The 21,875-nt window shown below is 45.9% G+C and overlaps 1 protein-coding gene across 1 annotated transcript in view; it reads right to left on the reverse strand.

Annotated features, from left to right (window-relative positions):
* Positions 1-16,072: 16,072 nt before the first annotated feature.
* The window catches only part of lhx3 (LIM homeobox 3), a 60,762-nt gene continuing 54,959 nt past the window's right edge, over positions 16,073-21,875 (reverse strand). Inside the window, exons 6-7 of the mRNA XM_063074164.1 lie at positions 21,549-21,720; positions 16,073-16,500 (exon numbers count right to left, since the gene is read on the reverse strand). Of these exons, the coding sequence (XP_062930234.1) occupies positions 16,073-16,500; positions 21,549-21,720 (600 nt within the window). The remainder of the gene's footprint in view (positions 16,501-21,548; positions 21,721-21,875) is intronic.

Below are 21,875 nucleotides of genomic sequence, written 5' to 3' on the forward strand. Positions count from 1 at the left end.
CCTTTTTTCCACTTAAGCTGCTCATAATGAGGTGGCCCATAACCTTTGGCTATTCACCCTCCCAACTGAGAATGTTCTGTGTTATACCCTTGATCTTGGGACCAGGGAGGCAAGATGCCATCCTGGAATCCTCACAGCCCAATAATTACTCAATTTAGGCCCATCTTACTATTGAGTCCCCCAATTAGGTCTCCACTCAGCCTCCTCTGTCCCAAGCAAAACAATCCCAGTTTATTAAATTTGTCAGGAATGGCAAAATCCTCATAAATTGCCTCTACACCCTCCCCATTGTGGCTCTGGCGTGGTGGTAGAATCTCATTGAAGATGGCGGAAGTGTGGAGAATGATGTGTTGGATATGGAGGCTCATCGGGTGGTAGGTGAGGACAAGAGGAATTCTATCCCTGTTAAGGCAGCAGGAAGACGGGGTGAGCGCTGATGTCCTGGAAATGGAGGAGGTGCAGCTGGGGGCAATGTCAATGGTGGAGGAAGGGAAACCCTGTTCTTTGAAGAAGGAGATAATCTCTGATGTCCTAGAAAGGAAAGTCGCATCCTGGGAACAGATACAGCGGAGATGAAGGAACTGAGAAAACGGAATAGCATTTTTATAGGTGACAGTGGGGGAAGTGGTACAGTCAAGATAGCCATTGAAATAGGTAGGTTGGTAAATTGATGACAGAGGACAGTTTGTCTCCAGAGATTGAGACAGAATGAGAAAGGGGAGAGGGGTGTCAGAAATGGACCAAGTGAATTTAAAGGCAGGGTAAAAGTTGGATGCAAAGTTGATGAAATTTACGAGCTCAGCATGAGTACATGAAATTGCACCAATGCAGTTGTCAATGCAGTGCAGGAAGAGTGGGGGAGCATTACCGGGGAAGGCTTGGAACATGGACTGTTCTACACAGCCAATGAAAAGACAGACATAGCTGGGGCCCATGTGGGTCCCCAGAGCTACCCTTTGGGTTTGGAGAAAGTGGGAGAAATTATTGAGGGTGAGGACCAGTTCTGTCAGATGGAGGAAGAAGATGGTGGAGGGTGACTGACTGGGTGTTCTGTTATGAAGAAGCAGAGGGCTTTGAGGCCTTATTGATGGGGGATAAAACTGTATAGGGACTGGACATCCATGGTTAAAACTCGGCTGTCAGGGCCGGGGAATTGAAAGTTGTTGAGGACATCAAAAGCATGTGATGTGTCACGGATGTAGCGGGAAGGGACTCCTACCAAGGAGGATAGAAAGGGGTTGAGGTATGCAGGCACAAGTTCAGTGGGGCAGGAGCAGGCAGAGACAAAGGGCCTACCTGAATAGACAGGTTTGTGGATCTGGATAGGAGGTAGAAATGAGCAGTGCTGGGTAAGTGAACTATGAGTTTGGTGGCAGTGGAAGGAAGTTCTCCAGAGTTGATGAGGTTAGTGATGGTGTCGGAGACAGTTTTCTGAATCGAGTCCTTTTCAAGGGGTAAATAAGAGGAGGTACCTGGTATATGCCACCTGGCCTTAGCAAGGTGAGGCCAGGCCACCACACTACTACGGCAGCCGCCCCGCCCCCCACCCACGTCTGCAGATGTGATGGTAAGGTTGGGATTGATGCAGAGAAACTAGAGAGCAGTGCATTCAGAGGGGGTAAGGTCTGAGGACGAGAGGAGAGTGTTGAACCAGCCAGTTTCTAGTTTTCAATTAGAGATGAAAAGATCCAGAGCAGCAAAGAACTAGAGTGCAGTGTCCAAGAAGAGGGGGAGGGTTGTAAATGGGAGAAGGGATCATCAGAGTGATGGGGAATTGTTGCTAAATAGGCACATTTCAACGATGAGACTCAGAGACCATTGACAGACCTAAAGATATAGGGGTAGTATTAGACCATTCAGCCTATCGAGTCTGCTCCACCGTTCTATCATGGTTGATGTATTATCACTCTCAACCCATTCTCCAGCTTCTCCCCATATCTTTTGATGCCCTCACTAATCAAGAACCTATCTCCCTCCGCTTTATATATGCCCAATGACTTGATCCTAGAATCCTCCCACTATAGGAAGAGTCCTCTCCCCGTCCTCTCTGTTAAGGCCTTTCAATATTCGATATGTTTCAATGAAATCCCCCGTTATTCTTCTAAACTTAGGGGATCCAGCGAAATTGGAATCTGGAGCAAAAGAAAAGCGAGCTGCCGGAGGAATTCTTGCGGGTCAGGCAGCATCGGTAGAGGGAAATTGCCGGTCAACGTTTCGGGTCCAGACCATATGCACGACAAGATCTGAGCCATGAAGCTCTGTCTGGCGAAGTAGGCGCACGCAGAGTATCTGCACTAACCTTCCCCACGGTTACAGGTCACACTTCACCGCGTTGGCTCCTGGCACCTCATATTCCTGTGCCGAATCACAATTGTACCCATGTAGCGGCAACATTAACACGTGGTTACAATCCTCGATCTCTCTTCTGCAATAATATCTATAGGAATGTTTTCCCTTAAACCCTTTACATTTTTCAAACAATGCAGATTACCTTTCTGCATAATCGTTTTAATCAACAGTCGTTGCCCACCCGCCCCCAGTTCCCTCTGTCGGATCTCGCCCCCCCCCCACACCCCCAGTCCTGCTCATTACGGAATTCACCCCTCCTCCCGCAATCCCCGAGGAAATCAGCTCCCGCAAACCAGGGCTCGGGAGTTCACAGCGACCGCCCATTGCTGTCTCCTTGCTCTTTTTTCAAAAGCAACTCTAATGTGCTGCGCGCGTGCCGTGCATTACTTTGGCGAACTCTGATAATAAGATGATAAACGCCAACCGTTACCTAAAATAATTAATTATGGAATGTTTCCAATGCGCGTTTCACTCGCAACGGCAAGAGCCACTTAATTACCGCGGAGATACGTGGAGACATCTACATCGAGACAGCGGACACCACACCCGGAATCCACTCGAAACGGTCGGCGGGGCGGCAAATCTGTGGGAACGTAGGGGACGATAGACAAAACAATGCTGCATTAAAACGACTTGGATTTGTAAACATCCCTTTCTATAGATACAAGAGATTCTGCAGATTCGGGAGATCCAGAGTAACACGCACACAGTGCTGGAGGAACTCAGCAGGTCGGGCAGCAGCGATGGACATCAGACCTTGCATCAGGACTTCCCACGGAGGCTGCCTGATGTGCTGCTTTCCCCCAGCGCTACGTGTGTGTTACTGTGCGTTTATAAAGCCCCGTTCACCCTCCACAGCAAAAGATGTACTTGTTAGGGTGTAATCACTAAATCAGGAAAGATGCGAATTCCATCACCAATATCCATAAGAGAGGTTCCCAGCATTTTTTAATGCCATGGTCCGATACAGTTAAGCAAGAGGTCCGTGGGCAACAAGCTGGGAACCCCGGCCGTAATCCATGGCGCTGAGGTTGTGAAGACTGCCCCGGCGACTGTCCACTACTATGATGAACTAATAGCCAGGCTTTGGGCTTACTCCGGGGTTCGGATCTGAGGACTCAGTTTGGTTCGGAATGTTGTTCGCTTCAATTGTTTGCATGATTTGTGTTTTTTTTCTCTCTTGCGCATCGGGTGTTGGCCTTGTTTTCTTTAATTTGGTTTTTTCGGGTTTCTTGTTTTGTGACCATCTGTAAAACAAATTTCACGGTTGCATAATTTATACATTCTTTGATAATAAATGTACTTTGAATCTTGAATAAAATTTAGGATATATTTTTAAAATTCTAAAATGTGCAAAAGGATTTATAATCTGCAAATAGTTTGTCTCACGTGCAGCCGAACTAGAGAGAAAAAAAACAACTTTTGTCTGAGCAACACACATCAAAGTTGCTGGTGAACGCAGCAGGCCAGGCAGCATCTGTAGGAAGAGGTGCAGTCGACGTTTTAGGCCGAGACCCTTTGTCAGGACTAACTGAAGGAATTGTGAGTAAGGGATTTGAAAGCTGGAGGGGGAGGGGGAGATGCAAAATGATAGGAGAAGACAGGAGGGGGAGGGATAGAGCCAAGAGCTGGACAGGTGATTGGCAAAAGGGGATATGAGAGGATCATGGGACAGGAGGTCCGGGAAGAAAGACAAGGGGGGGGGACCCAGAGGATGGGCAAGGGGTATATTCAGAGGGACAGAGGGAGAAAAAGGAGAGTGAGAGAAAGAATGTGTGTATACAAATAAGTAACAGATGGGGTATGAGGGGGAGGTGGGGCCTAGCGGAAGTTAGAGAAGTCGATGTTCATGCCATCAGGTTGGAGGCTACCCAGACGGAATATAAGGTGTTGTTCCTCCAACCTGAGTGTGGCTTCATCTTTACAGTAGAGGAGGCCGTGGATAGACATACCAGAATGGGAATGGGATGTGGAATTAAAATGTGCGGAATAAGTGCTACACATGCCCTTACACTTCCTCCCTTACCACCATTCAGGGCCCCAAACAGTCCTTCCAGGTGAGGCAACACTTCACCTGTGAGTCGACTGGGGTGATATACTGCGTCCGGTGCTCTCGATGTGGCCTTTTATATATTGGCGAGACCCGACGCAGACTGGGAGACCGCTTTGCTGAACATCTATGCTCTGTCCGCCAGAGAAAGCAGGATCTCCCAGTGGCCACACATTTTAATTCCACATCCCATTCCCATTCTGACATGTCTATCCACGGCCTCCTCTACTGTAAAGATGAAGCCACACTCAGGTTGGAGGAACAACACCTTATATTCCGTCTGGGTAGCCTCCAACCTGATGGCATGAACATCGACTTCTCTAACTTCCGCTAGGCCCCACCTCCCCCTCGTACCCCATCTGTTACTTATTTTTATGCACACATTCTTTCTCTCTTTCTCCCTCTGTCCCTCTGAATATACCTCTTGCCCATCCTCTGGGTCCCCCCCCCCTTGTCTTTCTTCTCGGACCTCCCGTCCCATGATCCTTTCATATCCCCTTTGCCAATCACCTGTCCAGCTCTTGGCTCCATCTCTCCCCCTCCTGTCTTCTCCTATCATTTTGGATCTCCCCCTCCCCCTCCAACTTTCAAATCCCTTACTCACTCTTCCTTCAGTTAGTCCTGACGAAGGGTCTCGGCCTGAAATGTCGACTGTACCTCTTCCTAGAGATGCTGCCTGGCCTGCTGCGTTCACCAGCAACTTTGATGTGTGTTGCTTTAACTTTTGTTTGAGAATGCGATTAACAGAGCCTGCGTCACGTTTTTCTGATTCGATAATACGCCATCTGAGAAGTATTGAGATATGTTGCTTTCAATTTATTAAACTTGCTGACCCATTCTCCATTTCCAGGGCCCCTCCGCGATTGATCGGCCTGAGCAAGTAAGAGCACAAAGGGATAGTGTATGACTCTACTGCGTTTGGTTGAATTAAATTTAGAATTAAGATAATTTAATAATAGAAATCCCAGACAAAAATATTATAAATCGGTGGTTTTACCGAATTAAATTTGTTCTAAAATATCATTAGGGGATAATAACTGCAATATGCTCTTTTTATTAGAGAAAAAATAACCAATAAAGAAACCGCTGTTAAGCTGTACTTTGTTGGCTGCACTTTTGTATGCACCTATGTGTGTGTGCCTATGTAGATCTATCTTACCGTGATATAAAAAGCGGACTTTCCTGGTGGCCAATTATTTCAATTTTTGTCCCTATTCCCTGTTTCCATTCCGACAGACGGTCCATGGCCGTCTTCTTCGCAACGATGACGCCGCTCTCAGGTCGGAGGACCAACACTTCATATTCCGTCTCGGTAGTCTCCATCCTGACGGCTTGAACATCGACTTCTCTAACTTCAGATATTTTCCCCTCCCTCTTCCCTCTTCCTCATTTCTCCAATTTGGACTCTTGCCTCTTCTCTTCACCTGCCTATCATCTCCCCCTGGTGCCTTTCCTCCAGGATCCACTCTCCTCTGTCAGATTCCTTCTTCTCCAGCCCTTTGCATTTCCACACATCATCTCCTAGCTTCTGACTTCATCCCCATCCCCCACCCACCTGGTTTTACCTATCACCCCGTAGCTTGTCCTCCTCCCCTCCCACCACACACACCTTCCGCATTCTTCCTCTTTCCATTCCAGTCTTGGTGAAGGGCCCCAGCCTGAAACATCAGAACAGGTTTATTATCACCGGCATGTGTCGTAAAATTTGTTAACTTAGCAGCAACAGTTCAATGCAATACATAATATAGAAGGAAAAATAAATAAATAAATTACGGTATAGATGTATTGAATAGATTAAAATCGTGCAAAAACAGAAATAATATATATTTAAAAGGTGAGGTAGTGTCCAAGGGTTCAATGTCCATTTGGGAATCGGATGGCAGAAGGGAAGAAGCTGTTCCTGAATCGCTGAGTGTGTGCCTTCAGGCTTCTGTACCTCCTACCTGATGGTAACAGTGAGAAAAGGGCATGCCCTGGGTGCTGGAGGTCCTTAATAATGGACGCTGCCTTTCTGAGACACCGCTCCCTAAAGATGTCCTGGGTACTTTGTAGGCTAGTACCCAAGATGGAGCCGACTAAATTTACAACCGTCTGCAGCTTCTTTCAGCCCTGTGCAGCAGCCCCCTCCATCCCCCCCCCCCATACCAGACAGTGATGCAGCCTGTCAGAATGTTCTCTACGGAACATCTACAGACGTTTTTGAGTGTATTTGTTGACTGCCGAATCCCTTCAAACTCCTAATGAAGTACACTCGCTGCCTTGCCTTCTTTATAACTGCGTCGATGTATTGGGACCAACTGACTTTATTCTTTTCCATAGATGCTGCCTGACCTGCTGAGTTCCTCCAGCATTTTGTGTGTGTTCTTCTGGATTTACAACATCTGCAGGAACTCTTGCTTTGTAAATATGTTTGTAATTCCGGTTATGCGTAATTTTGCTTCGTGAATTTGCATTTGTGAGTGAACTTAATCACGCACAATATGTGGGTATGAGAGACGTGAACCTATTCATCCACGGGAGAGATCACCACCTGTGTTCGTTCTTCAGGCGGCCAGCGGCCTAAATACTTTCCTTTCGCAGCTAACTGGGGATATACTTAATTTGTTATTGGAGCTCGCATTTCACGCACAATTCGCGTGTTTGTGTGTCCTTAAAGTAGTTAATGCTCAGTGATATCACTGAGATCTTCCCACGCAGGTGTCAGAGTGGAAGCGATTCGGCCCATCAGCGAGTGAGGAACGAGCTGACTAGCCCAATCCCAAACTGAAACAATTAGTCCATAACCCTGCTGGTCTAGTGCGTAACATTTGTTGTGGCCAGATGTCTGCCTCTGCCGCTCCCTTGGGCAGTGAGCTCCAGGCTCTTGCCACTTTCTGGATTAAGAAAATATTAAGACATAAAGACGAGAAAGTCTGTAGATGCTGGAAATCCAAAGCAACACGCACAAAATGCTGGAGGAAATCAACATCTTGTGGAAATGGTTAAACACACGATGTTTCGGGCCGAGATCCATAGATCCATAGATGCTGCCTGACCTGTTGAGTTCCTCCAGCATTTTGTGTGTTGCTCAAGGAAAGGTTTCCTTATTTCACCCGCACAGCCCCCACGACCAACTAAAATCCGCCTAAAAGTAACTGCAGAGCGGGAGATCTGAAATAAGAACAGAAAATGCTGGAAATATACTAGAGGCCAGGCAACATCTGCGGACAAAAGCAGAGCAAAGGTCAGCTGAGTTCCTGGTTGGGCGAGGACTGTACATGGGCATCCCACTTCCCCATTCGTCCAGCCCTTGGGAAACTGAGTAGAATAAAGTATAATTCAGATGAATAACGGATGTAAACTCCACGAACCAAAGGAATGAACATCGCCCGGAGGATGGCCATGAATTCCTTATCCAGTCCGCCTACCTCATTAACTTCCCTGCATTGCTTTTGTCCATGCAAAAAAAATAGTGGCACTTTTCCCGACTTCGCAATGTTCCATCAAAGTTGCAGCGCCTGTTGAAGTTTATCATTACCAGTGAAAATGTTGAGACTGCCCACTTGCATTCCCACCCCGTCCTCTCAACCTGGTTTTTCCCTCTATTTCCCTGAATTCATTTGCATTTATTTTCCTGGCGCGTTTGACATGTGTGGTATTGTTTCAGTGAAAGGTGTGTTCGTTTCTCGTCCAATGCTATGCCTTTTTTGCACGTCTCAGTGTTTAGGTATCTTCGGTTGAGTTTTATGTAACGTGTGCAGCTAAATCTACAGTGTGCACACACGTTCACACATCCACTTACAGATCCACATGGTTATGTCGATGTATGTTTGACACGTTTCCAGCACGTTTACCTCATTGCGTGTCTGATCAGGCATTGTTTGTGATTCAAATCGTGTATAAAACTCTGCAAGTCAGGCAGCATCTGTAGAAACAGAACGGGAGCTAACGTGTCAGGTTCGAATCCCTACCAGTTCGGGCGTACGTTCGGGCCTGAATCATTAATGCACGCAATGGGCTGGAGGAGCTGGGCTGGCCAGGCAGCAGCTGTGAATGGGAATAAACCAGTCGACGTTTCGGGCCGAGACTCTTCATATTCCCATTCATTGGCGGTACCTGACCTGCTGAGCTCCTCCAGCAAATTCGGTGTATCATTCTAGATTTCCAGAATCCGCTGCACCTCTTGTGTCTTCTCTCTACCTCTGTTTCCCATTTTCTCTTCAGAAATGCTGCCTGACCCACTGATAGTTGGCGGCATTTTTTCTACATCAGTTCTCCGATTTGTGTAGTTTAGTTTTGTTCTCACAGGTCTGTCTCTATATCTCCGCTTATGTGCGTTTCTGTCTACTTGGTTTGCCGTCATTCTGGCAATAATTACGGCACGATCTTAAAGCGACAATGGGCAAACGTGGGAGCAAGTCTGGATCTCTTGGGAAGTAATGGTTAAATAGTCATAGTCATAGTCATACTTTATTGATCCGGGGTAAATTGGTTTTCGTTACATTTGCACCATAAATAATTAAATAATAATAAAACCATAAATAGTTAAATAGTAATATGTAAATTATGCCAGGAAATAAGTCCAAGACCAGCCTATTGGCTCAGGGTGTCTGACCCTCCAAGGGAGGAGTTGTAAAGTTTGATGGCCACAGGCAGGAATGACTTCCTATGACACTCTGTGTTGCATCTCCATGGAATGAGTCTCTGGCTGAATGTACTCCTGTGCCCACCCAGTACATTATGTAGTGGATGGGAGACATTGTCCAAGATGGCATGCAACTTGGACAGCATCCTCTTTTCAGACACCATCGTCAGAGAGTCCATTTCCATCCCCACAACATCACTGGCCTTACGGATGAGTTTGTTGATTCTGTTGGTGTCTGCCACCCTCAGCCTGCTGCCCCAGCACACAACAGCAAACAAGATAGCACTGGCCACCACAGACTCGTAGAACATCCTCAGCATCGTCCGGCAGATGTTAAAGGACCTCAGTCTCCTCCGGAAATAGAGACGGCTCTGACCCTTCTTGTAGACAGCCTCAGTGTTTCAGAAATAAACTTTCTTCAACCCTACAGCAATGCACTGCCAAGGTTTCCGGGGCAAGAGGGTGTGGGGACTTGGGAGCCCCCGTCGGGTGCCTTTTCACCTCACAGTCACTGGTTTCCGATTACGCACTGAGCTGTTCACCATCTCAGCTTTGACCACCTGCGCTTTCGTAGAAGCGAATCATTACAGTTTAAACTCTCTGGGGCGGAATAAATCGATTAGAACACGGCTTTACTTGACTGACCTTAAATGCCTTGTTTGAGCCTTGTAAATCCAACTCCAGGACACACTTTTTCACAGAGCGGACTGTGGGAGATCGAGTGACCGCTCTCCTGAAACAGGAGACAGCCTTTGTTCTAATAATCGGACACTGGGGTAATGAGTGAAGGTTCATTTAACAAAGTGTATTTAAATTTGCCCCGCAAAATCTGTTCATTAGCGAGTTCTCACAAATACTTTTCTCCACGGAGCGAACATAAAGACAGGGAGGACCGTTTCACCTTTTACCCTGAAACACAGTGATTATTAGACAGAGAGATATCAGGGTCAGGGTAAGTATACAGTGATGGGGGAGGGGGAGATGGGAGGGGTGGGGAAGAAGAGGAGAGGAAAAGGAGGAGGGTGAGGGAGAGAGGAGCGGGCAAGCAGTGAAGAGGAAAAGAAACATAGAAACATAGAAAAACATACAGCACAATACAGGCCCTTCGGCCCACAAACCTGCGCCGAACGTGTCCCTACCTTAGAACTACCTAGGCTACCTATCTATGTAATCACCTCGAAAACTCAATAAAAATTATATTAAAATTTTTAAAAAATCAAAAACTACCCAGAGCCCACTATTTTTCTAAGCTCCATGCAGCCATCCAGGAGTCTCTTAAAAGATGCAATCGTTTCCACCTCCACCACCGCCGCCGGCAGCCCATTCCACGCACTCACCACTCTCTGCGTAAAAAACTTACCCCTGACATCTCCTCTGTACCTACTTCCAAGCACCTTAAATCTATGCACTCTCGTGCTAGCCATTTCAGCCCTGGGGAAAAGCCTCTGACTATCCACACGATCAATGCCTCTCATCATCTTATACACCTCTATCAGGTCACCTCTCATCCTCCGTCGCTCCAAGGAGAAAAGGCCAAGTTCACTCAACCTATTCCCATAAGGCATGCTCCCCAGTCCAGGCAACATCCTTGTAAATCTCCTCTGCACCCTTTCAATGGTTTCCACGTCCTTCCTATAGTGAGGCTACCAGAATTGAGCACAGTACACCAAGTGGGGTCTGACCAGGTTCCTATATAGCTGCAACATTACCTCTCGGCTTGAAAAGAAAAGGGGAAAAGAAGCAAGAGAAGAAAGAAAGCGAGAGAGAAAGGCGGCGGAGGAGGAAAGGGGCACAGAAAGAGGAGAGAATGTTAAAGGGGAGGGGAAGAAGGGCGGGGGAAGGGAAGGTAAGAGGGGAAGATGAGGAGAGGAAAGGGAAGAAGGGAAGTGTGGAGGACAGGAAGGAGAATATCTTAGCATCATCGAAATTCAAACCGATCCTGACAAACTCATCTGGGGAATCACTGCAGAACCCGAGGGAAACTGAAGTCCACGGTTATCCTCAACGTTGCATGGATCTGAAAGCTTCCAGAACGTTGTGGTCACTTCATTGTAAAGAGCATTCGATAACTTTCTTTAAACGAGTGTCCCTCAGCTCACTCAGAAAGATTTCCCTCTAGAATTTTCTGAATTAGGGGCCCTGGGTGTTTTTTTTTCCTGCATGCAGACTCAGATGGTGCGTTATGTACCCCTGATAAACTTGCAACTAATCCGTTTACCTGTGAACATAAACAGAAAGCTGAGTTTGAGATCCCCTAAATTCAAAATTCGGGGCTTGTCTGGGGAGGCTCCGACAGCCCCCAAAGAACCCATCATGGGCGCACATCTAACGATATATATCGCAATCTTCAAAACGGTTAAATTTGAATCACAAAGTATTCGTCAAACCGCGGTGTATATTGATCGGAATAACCTGATTAATCTTTTCTTTGATCTATGTCCGGATATTAAGGCGTTTGTCGAACCCTCTAGGATTGAAATATTTCGCTGGGTAACGCTAGGACTCGGGATTTACCCGATAAAACCCTGGGATAGTGATGAAAGAGTATACTCAGCTGTCAGTTTAGTCTCCACTTGAAGTCCGATGCTTATTACGAATTAGAAAACAAATTAATAATGAGGTTGTGATTATCGTTTCAGTTACCGTTTATTTCATTCACACTTTTACTCCGACTCGTGCATCTACATGAAAATGAGACAAAACTCTTTCAGGTGCAATGGCGAGGGTACTGAATGCGGTAAACTTCCTTAAAAATAATTCAGTTGCCACTTTATTATAATACACACAGAATGCTGAAGGAACTCAGCGAGCCAGGGAGCGTCTATGGAAATGAGTTAATAGTTGACGTTTCGGGATAATCGAAACGTCGACTGTACTCGTTTTCATAGATGCTGCCTGGCCTGCTGAGTTCCTCCAGCATTTTGCGTGTACTTTGCTTTCCAGAATCTGCAGATTTTCTCTTATTTGTGATTCGACTTTATTGTGTACATCTCTACTCATATTAGGTAATGCAATCATTCAGCCAATCATTTGGTAGCAACTCAGTGCATAAAAGCAAACGGGCATGGTCAAGAGGTTCAGACCGGACATCAGAATGGGGAAAAATATGATCGCGGTGACTTTGACCGGCGAGTGATTGTTGGTGCCAGACGGGGTGGTTTGAGTACCATAGAAACCTCTGACCTCCTGCGATTGCCATTCACAACAGCCTCTGTCTAGAGTTTACAGAGAATGGTGCGAAAAACAAACGAAATACATCCAGAAAGCGGCAGCAAAAACGTCTTGTTAGTGAGAGAGGGGCCAGGCTGGTTCAAGCCGACAGAACGGCGTCCGTAACTCAAATAACCACGCGCTACAACAGCGAAGTGCAGAAGGAGCATTTCTGAATGCACAGCGCGTCGAAACCTGAAGTGGGTGGACTACAGAAGCGGAAAACCATGAAGAGACACTCAGTGGCCACTTGATTACTCACAGGCAGGACCTAATAAAGTGGCCAGTGAGTGCAGTACCAATGCAACGCGCATTCGACTCCCGAAGTGGTTTCTTGTTAATATGAAAACGTGCATATGAAAAATAAAAACTAGAACCAGAATGAGGAGTCGTACTAGTGTGAAAAAAAAAACACGCCTGTACGCCACTGTTAACATCACCAGTGTGAAATGTCTGGAAATCAACCCATCACATTGACTTTCTCAGAAATTAACATCAACAGAGTGGAGTCAATTCGAAACCAAGTGTGGGGTTCTGAATCTGCTACCCACCAATACAAAGTCGACAGCCTTGAGAGAACTCTATGCTTACAAATTCTGCATAAGAGCAGTGAGCGTGTTTGACGGGAAGAGACGCTAGGCGTCTGGTTCCCTATGCACTCCATTAGGAAGAGTTGTGGGGCTGAGTCACGTTTGGGACGATTAATTCACAAAGGTTGACCACTATAATCCAATATTGTAGTTTCCCTAAGTCATTGCCAGGATGCAATAAAATGAACAATAGCTTTATCAATAACTTCTCTGACTATTCATTTCAAAATCAAACGGTAATTACAATTCTTTGGACCTACCTATAAAGCTATCAGTGATGCGAAATTATTAGAACATTTCAAACGATCTTTACTTGGATGTCTCCGCCTTTTCCATAAGAATGTGATATTTGCCGTTTCCTTGTAAAACCTTATCCTGCCGTTAAATTACACCCACAAGCTGCTATGGTATTCAGAGCAAAAGGAAGACGCAAAAGCAAGTATAGCTGTTGCCTCGCGGATCCAGTGACTTAACTTTGAACCTGACCTTCAGTTCTGTTTGTATGATCGTGCACAATTTACCAATGTCTGTAAGCTTCCCCGTGTTTTGATGCTGCAAACCACCCCTAGTATAGGTGGGTGCTGGGCGAATCTGCAGACAATTAGTGGGCTCGAGGGCGAAACTAAGTTCCAGGGGGAAATCGGAGAAGGGGATTGATGCATTTGCTCTCATTGCTGACATGGACTTGATGGGCCAAATGCCTTTCTGCACCATAAAGAAATATCAATTCACTGGTCGCCGCTGAGCTCCCAGATATAGATAACATATCCATTCAACTTTGTTCACTAGTCTTCCAACTTTTGTAAAGTTGCTGACGATGGGACAAAATCCCTAAGGGGAAAAAAACATTTCCTTCTCTCCTTTGCTACGGTGAATATTACTTTATATCATATGAGTTTCAGGTAAAAATACGCTTTCGCTGACATGACCCCCCCATTCTCATCAGATATTCAATGCATCCGCCTTATAGGATTGGCAAACACCTCCCAGAACTTCTTGAAAGACAACTCGCCATCGTTTCTAGCATTCCTTTCTACTGGATGATCTGTGCTGGAGATTTTCTGGATGTTCAGCTTTGTGCGAAAATTAGGGAAGCTGTCCCTTGATCAGATGAAAAAGGCTCACATCCATCATTGGGCCGCTTCAGGGAGGAGGTGCGGAAGCCTGAAGACACACACTCAGCATTGTAGGATCAGCTTCTTCCCCTCCGCCATCAGATTTCTGAACGGACAATGAACCAGCTTATAAATACTGCCTCACTATTTCGTGCTCACTATTCGCTCGACTTATTTATTTTTTAAAATATATATCTACAGATCTTATTGTAATTTACAGTTTGTTTTTATGTATTGTACTTGTACTGTGCTGCAAAACAACATGTCAGTGATACTAATTCTGATTCTGACGCTAATGGAGGTGCGCAGATCTGAGGTTTCTGTGGAGTAACGGGAACGCTCTTCTCCGGACAGAAACGTGTGTTGTGATGTGCAAAATTGCCAATGAAGAGTTTCTGGAAAGTATAGCCCGGAAGCGAAAGCAGAGTCAATGTTAGCTTTCTGAACGGGTGAGTTAACACACTGAAAGGGAAACCGTAGACCTTTGCGGAATGAACCCGGAAGTGGGACGATGGCCCGAATGGCCTTTAGTGCCCTGTATTCCTACTGCCTGTTGTGGGCGTTGAGTGGTTTTACGCTCACTCTACATGTGGAAGTCCCAAGATTAAACAATATTTCCCGTTCAACTCGTCGAGCTATCGCTATCCCAGCTCCTAGTACCCAACCATGACCCGAGCTGACGATATAGCAAAATGTGTTGTTGTCACATAGGCTTAACGTGTAAATCGAACTGACCAAATCTATTTCGCGTAGGATTAGTGAATATCAGTATCAAAGGGAAAAGGTGTCCACGATTGGAGTCACCACTACTTCACTGACAGCAGATAAAGCAAAGTTCTCTACACATGCCGTCTTACTTTAGCTGATAAATTTATTAAAGATTTGTCTTACTAATCGTTTAGAGAGAATAAATAAAAGACAATAAAACATTTACACTTGACCCACGACGATTTCCATGTCCAATCTGTATACATAAAACACCTTACATTTTATACCTCTGGTTGACAAAATGCATAGTCGTACCAACCACCGAGAAACCCAGATAGTCAAGTGGTGACAAGAAGCGTGTCTCTTTTTTTTTTGCTTTTCCCCCCAATTTTTTTTCTCTAAAATTGTTTTACTAATGTCATCCTAAAAATACCGCTAAACAGACTGCTTTCCACAGTAAAAATACACAACAGAAATACAGAGTGATTTCCCCTCGTTTTCCCTTCCCGCTGGGAGATATTTGGCAATAAACAGACATTGCAAAGTGCAATTGGTATATTAGACTTCAGTCCAAAAATAATTATGACGGAGGCTTAAAACTCACTGTTGGCCACACTCGGGGAAGTGGTACAATTTTCCACTTTCTACAGACAGGCATTTGACGGTGGGCGTTAAAAGTAAATAACATGCAAAGATATCGCGCTCTTTTCGGGCTGCGGGACATCCCAACACGATTCACAACTGACCAAGTGCAAACACACCATTGCCACTAGGAACGGAACACAGGACATCCGATGTGCGCACGGAGAGACCCCGCCAACGGGGATAACTAATTGGTAAAATACGTAAAAAAAAACTTCCCATCAACCATCCCTCCCCCTCCCACCCCGTGGCCAACGCTAGTCCCTAGGATGTAAAAATGGTTAAGAAGGACTATTGACAATATCAGACGTTTAACATCAGGCAATTTTCTAACAGGCCGTTCTGTTCAACAACTGCTTCGACACTTTTTTTAAAAAAAGAGATCGTTCGTAGCACTGCCGTTAAAGGGATAATGCATTGAAATGCGTAGCCAGGATCACACAGAATCACATTAACTACGGGCTATAGGATTTACACATAATCAGATATAACGTAAAAAGAGCAATGTGGGGTTGCTTGGCAACTCAACACCAAAATAACATTTAACAAGGCCAGTCGATGTTTTGGGAAAAGCCCAACAGTAACTTGGTTGCCACGCACGGAAAGTTTTTTCAAACAAGGAAACAGGAGTTGCGGAGGGGCTGGAGCTGATGCGGTTCTCGTCCGTGGCACTGGGGTCACACGGTGAGAGGTCGATCCCCGACAAAGCTGGAAAACGTTACAAGGCTGTTGCTTCGATTGATCGAACATTATTGTTTCAAAACAAGGTGTGTGTGCTCGTGTGTTAAAACTGTGCGTGTTCCACCTCGTCCAGCCAGGATGCCGGACTAGCCGGGAAATCGGGGTACCCTCCGCTGCTGTCCGTTGAGAGATCCGAACTGGGTCCGTTTGCTCCTAAAACATGCATGGCCTGGCTCATACCTTGTCCTCCTCCTCCTCCTCCTCCTTGAGCAATAAGGCCTAAACCAGCGTCCTGGTACACGAGTCCTGAAATAAGGGGCTGGTGGGAAGGAATGGCTTGTAGCGACGCGGGCGACTGGGGGATGCCATAAGGACTGTTCGATCTCAGGTCGTGATATTGGTCCTGCGGCAGTGCCCCGTCTATGGTGAAACCTCCGTTGCTCCCAGTCTGCCTGCCCAGACCTGGAGAGGCGTCGTTCATGCTGCTATACATCCCATTCGGATGCCCCATGTCTGACATCGAATGTTCGTCTATATGTGCAGACAAAAAAAAAGAACAAATGCGCATTAAAATCCAGCTATCCCGAAAGATTGACCTTTCCACCCACCTGGGATGAAGCAGTTTCTCGATCTCTCAGGGGCTCAAGCGCTGGTCCGTCCGCTTGCCCGGAAGATTTATTTATATATGTGTGTGTATATGTATATCTGTATGTGTATATATATATATATATATATATATATATATATATATACATATTTCCCCCGCGCGCTTTCCGCCGCTTTGAGAAAACTCAACAGACACGACCCGGGGGAAGACTCGATAGCTGAGATATTAAATCAAACTACAAGTCAAATTCCACAGAATAATCTTCCGTCTTATTTCAAATTTCTACCCTCTACAGTATTTGGCTTCCATTTCTAGTTTGTCATTCACAAGACCACGCAAACCCTTCATTTTCCGGGGATTATTCTAAAAAGTTCACCGCAAGGAATGATAAATATTACTGGTAATTAATTAAATCTGTTTGGAGGAAACCTTTTGGAGACCGTGAGGTGAGTTTTAAATTTAAATCTTTTTTTTAAAAAACATTATCAAAAAGGCAAGAGGGAGAAGTTGCACTTGAATCAGAAAGGGAAATTTTGCTCGTGCAACATAGTTTAACTGGATTGGCAGCGAGGAGAGGGGAGGAGTGTGGGACGTGGGACTCCGAGCAGGAGCAAGTCATGGATAAAACAGTCGGCCGCAGAGTAAAGGCAGGGAAAAGTTAAACAGTGTCGTTTCAGTAGCCCAGGTTTAACGGGTAAGGCAAATGAACAGTGTGGACAACAGGAAATCTGCAGAAGCTGGAATTTCAAGCAACACACATCAAAGTTGCTGGTGAACGCAGCAGGCCAGGCAGCATCTCTAGGAAGAGGTACAGTTGACGTTTCAGGCCGAGACACTTCGTCAGGACTAACTGAAGGAAGAGTTAGTAAGAAATTTGAAAGTGGGGGGAGGAGGAGGAGATCCGAAATGATAGGAGAAGACAGGAGGGGGAGGGATGGATCCAAGAGCTGGACAGGTGGTTGGCAAAAGGGATATGAGAGGGTCATGGGACAGGAGGCCCAGGGAGAAGGAAAAGGGGGAGAGGGGAAAACACAGAGGATGGGCAAGGGGTATCGTCAGAGGGACAGAGGGAGAAAAAGGTGAGTGAGAGAAAGAATGTGTGTATAAAAATAAATAACGGATGGGGTGCGAGGGGGAGGTGGGGCATTAGCAGAAGTTAGAGAAGTCAATGTTCATGCCATCGGGTTGGAGGCTACCCAGACGGAATATAAGGTGTTGTTCCTCCAACCTGAGTGTGGCTTCATCTTTACAGTAGAGGAGGCCATGGATAGACATGTCAGAATGGGAATGGGATGTGGAATTAAAATGGCGATCCTGCTTTCTCTGGCGGACAGAGCGTAGGTGTTCAGCAAAGCGGTCTCCCAGTCTGTTTCAGGTCTCGCCAATATATAGAAGGCCACATTGGGAGCACCGGGCGCAGTATATCACCCCAGCCGACTCACAGGTGAAGTGTCGCCTCACCTGGAAGGACAGTCTGGGGCCCTGAATGGTGGTAAGGGAGGAAGTGTAAGGGCATGTGTAACACTTATTCCGCTTACAAGGATAAGTGCCAGGATGGGGGGACGAATGGACAAGGGAGTCACGTAGGGAGCGATCCCTGCGGAAAGCAGTGGGGGGGGAGGGAAAGATGTGCTTAGTGGTGGGATCCCACTGGAGGTGGCGGAAGTTACGGAGAATAATATGTTGGACCCGGAAGCTGGTGGGGTGGTAGGTGAGGACCAGGGGAACCCTATTCCTAGTGGGGTGGCGGGAGGATGGAGTGAGAGCAGATGTGCGTGAAATGGGGGAGATGCGTTTGAGAGCAGAGTTGATGGTGGAGGAAGGGAAGCCTCTTTCTTTAAAAAAGGAGGATATCTCCCTCATCCTGGAATGAAAAACCTCATCCTGAGAGCAGATGCGGTGGAGACGGAGGAATTGCGAGAAGGGGATGGCATTTTTGCAAGAGACAGGGTGAGAAGAGGAATAGTCCAGACAGCTGTGAGAGTCAGTAGGCTTATAGTAGACATCAGTGGATAAGCTGTCTCCAGAGACAGAGACAGAAAGATCTAGAAAGGGGAGGGAGGTGTCAGAAATGGACCAGGTAAACTTGAGGGCAGGGTGAAAGTTGGAGGCAAAGTTAATAAAGTCAATGAGCTCAGCATGCATGCAGGAAGCAGCGCCAATGCAGTCGTCAATGTAGTGAAGGAAAGGTGGGGGACAGATACCAGAGTAAGTACGGAACATAGATTGTTCCACAAAGCCAACAAAAAGGCAGGCGTAGCTAGGACCCATACGGGTGCCCATAGCTACACCTTTAGTTTGGAGGAAATGGGAGGAGCAAAAGGAGAAATTATTAAGAGTAAGGACTAATTCCGCTAGACGGAGCAGAGTGGTGGTAGAGGGGAACTGATTAGGTCTGGAATCCAAAAAGAAGCGGAGAGCTTTGAGACCTTCCTGATGGGGGATGGAAGTAATAGGGACTGGACATCCATGGTGAAAATAAAGCGGTGGGGGCCAGGGAACTTAAAATCATCGAAAAGTTTAAGAGCGTGAGAAGTGTCACGAACATAGGTAGGAAGGGATTGAACAAGGGGGGATAAAACTGTGTTGAAGTATGCAGAAACGAGTTCAGTGGGGCAGGAGCAAGCTGAGACCATAGGTCTGCCAGGACAGGCAGGTTTGTGGATCTTGGGTAGGAGGTAGAAATGGGAAGTGCGGGGTGTGGGAACTATAATGTTGGTAGCAGTGGATGGAAGATCCCCTGAGCGGATAAAGTCAGTGATGGTGTGGGAGACAATGGCCTGGTGCTCCTTAGTGGGGTATTGGGATTGGCTCTGAGGACTGGGTTGTTATAGAAATGTTGTGCTGGCATGCGGCCATGTGGTTAAGGTGTTGGACTAGCGATCTGAAGGCCGCGAGTTCGAGCCTCAACCAAGGCAGCGTGTTGTGTCCTTGAGCAAGGCACCTAGCCCACACATTGCTCCTGCATGTTTATAATCCAGTGGTGGCAGGTGGCAGTTGGTGCAGTAAGGACAAGACAGGACAAACGTAGCTGAGGGAGGGGCAATCCAAGGTATAGATGGCACCTCAGGACAGAGGTATAAGTAAGCAAGGAGGCAGTGTAACCTTTTTAATAAATGAGGATTTAATACAATACTTAGAGATTACTTTCCTGAGGCAATATCCAATCAGGCCATATGGGTAGAATTTAGAAACTAGAAGAGGAGGATCACTCCATTGTTCCCCCCCCCCCACCCCTGACAATAGTCAGAAGAAGCCTGAGGAGCAGGTTTGTAGAAAAATTCTCATAGTTGTAAAAATAATGGTTATGTTAGTGGGAGATTTTAATTTCCTCAGCATTGACTGGGCCACTGAGAGTGTTAAGAGCCTGGACTGGGCAGAATTTGTGAAATGTGTCGAGGGATATTTCCTGAAACAATAGCGTGACGTCATTACAGCTCAGGGATTTGGAGTTCAGAGTTCAGTTCCCACGCTGTTTGTACGTCCTTCCCGTGATCCCATGGATTTCCTCCTTCAGTTCAAAGATGTACTGGTTGAAAGGTTAATTGGTCATTGTAAATTGATCTGTAATTAGGCTTGGGATAAATAGGTGGATTGGTCTGATGTTATAGGAAAGATGTGTAGTTTCACTAGAAAGAGTTCAGAAAAGATTTACCAGGATGTTACCAAGAGTAGTGGTCCTGAGTTCTAGGGACAGGTTGACCAATCTAGGTCTTTATTCCTTGTAACGTAGGAGAATGAGGAGTATACTTATAGACATGTTTGAAATTACGAGAGGCATAGACGCTTTTCCCCAGGATAGTGGAGACCACAATGAGGGGACATAGCTTTAAGGTTAAAAGGAAGATTTAAAGGAGACCCAAGGGACAACTTTTTCATGCAGAGTGTGGAGAGTATATGAAACAAGCTGCTAGAGGAAGTGGTCGAAGCAGGTACAATTTAAAAGAAGCAAGTAAAGGAGCAAGGCTTAGAAGGATAGGGGCAAAAAGCAGGAATTGGGACTAGCTCAATGCACGCGATGGTTAGCATGGAATCTTTGGGCTGAAGGGTGTGTATCCATGCTGAATTGCTCCTGACTCTATAAGCTGGATGGTTCAAATAAGGAATTGTATACACACTCTAGTCAGAGAGGAGGGACAAGGCAGCTTGGGCCTAGATGCATTTCTCCAGCAACGTTGTCAGGCTCTCACTAAGCATCCCCAGCAGAACACTCCTCCATTTCACACTAATTCATGTTAAATGAAGGCCTCAAGTTAGAGACTTGGGTTGTGTGGTGCTGGAATGGGGAAGCTCTATAAATAGATAATTTTGTTATTAAATTTTATATCTTTTCATTGTCCATTTGGACTTATTGTAGAGAACCTAATGGAGGTTTTTGGACTCATGGCATCTTTAGAACAGCAACAGCCTGCTGGATGAACTCATTGGATTAAGCATCATCTGTGGTGGGAAAGGAATTGTCAATGCTTCCAGTTGAAACACTTCCAACATCTGCAGTCTATGCCTTTAGATGGGTCATATGTCTACATCTTTGTAAAACCTGAATAGTCAGTCCCACACTCCCTCATCTCTTTCCCTGCAGCCCAACAAAGTTTTCAATGATATATCCTTTTTCGACTATACATCCAACTCAATTTTGAAGTTATTATTAAGTATTCTTCCACTGGTCTTTATGGCAATGCATTCTAGGTTTTAAAAACTCATGGAGTAACTGATAAAATTCTCTGCCACACACCTCTAACTCTTTGGCAAATAACCTTAGGTCTGTGGCCATTCCTGTCAATAGATATTCCTCTCCTAATAACTATGTTAAAATCCCACATAATTTTGAAGATCATTATCTTCCTTTAATCTTTTCTATCCTGACTGGAACAATCCCAGCCCTTAAGCATTCTTCCAGTGTTATAATAGCCCTGAGAAGCTAACTGCAGGGTTTGTCAGGAGAAACACTCAGATTCTGACATGTACAAACCTATGAAGGACACTTCGGCATCGCTGGCCACCCCATCATCTTGGGCACTGTCTTTATCTGATTTGGAGCTTGCTCTGGATCTCTTGATGTTCCGGAAATACTGACCCCATCTCTGCCTGCCAGCATCTTTCTTCAATCGTTTCTCCTTTGCCCTTCGGTTCTGAAACCAAACCTATTGGAGGGAGAAGCAGGGTTGAATTACATCCAAAGGGTCCAATAATTTTTCTCATCAGTGTATGAATTTAATTGGATGACAGTTTCATTCCATGAAATATGAAGTCAGCATCATCGCTTTCAAGGGCAATGATATGTGGCAGCAATGATCAA

This window comes from Mobula hypostoma, chromosome 21 (genome assembly GCF_963921235.1).
Source record: "Mobula hypostoma chromosome 21, sMobHyp1.1, whole genome shotgun sequence".
NCBI lineage: Eukaryota > Metazoa > Chordata > Chondrichthyes > Myliobatiformes > Myliobatidae > Mobula > Mobula hypostoma.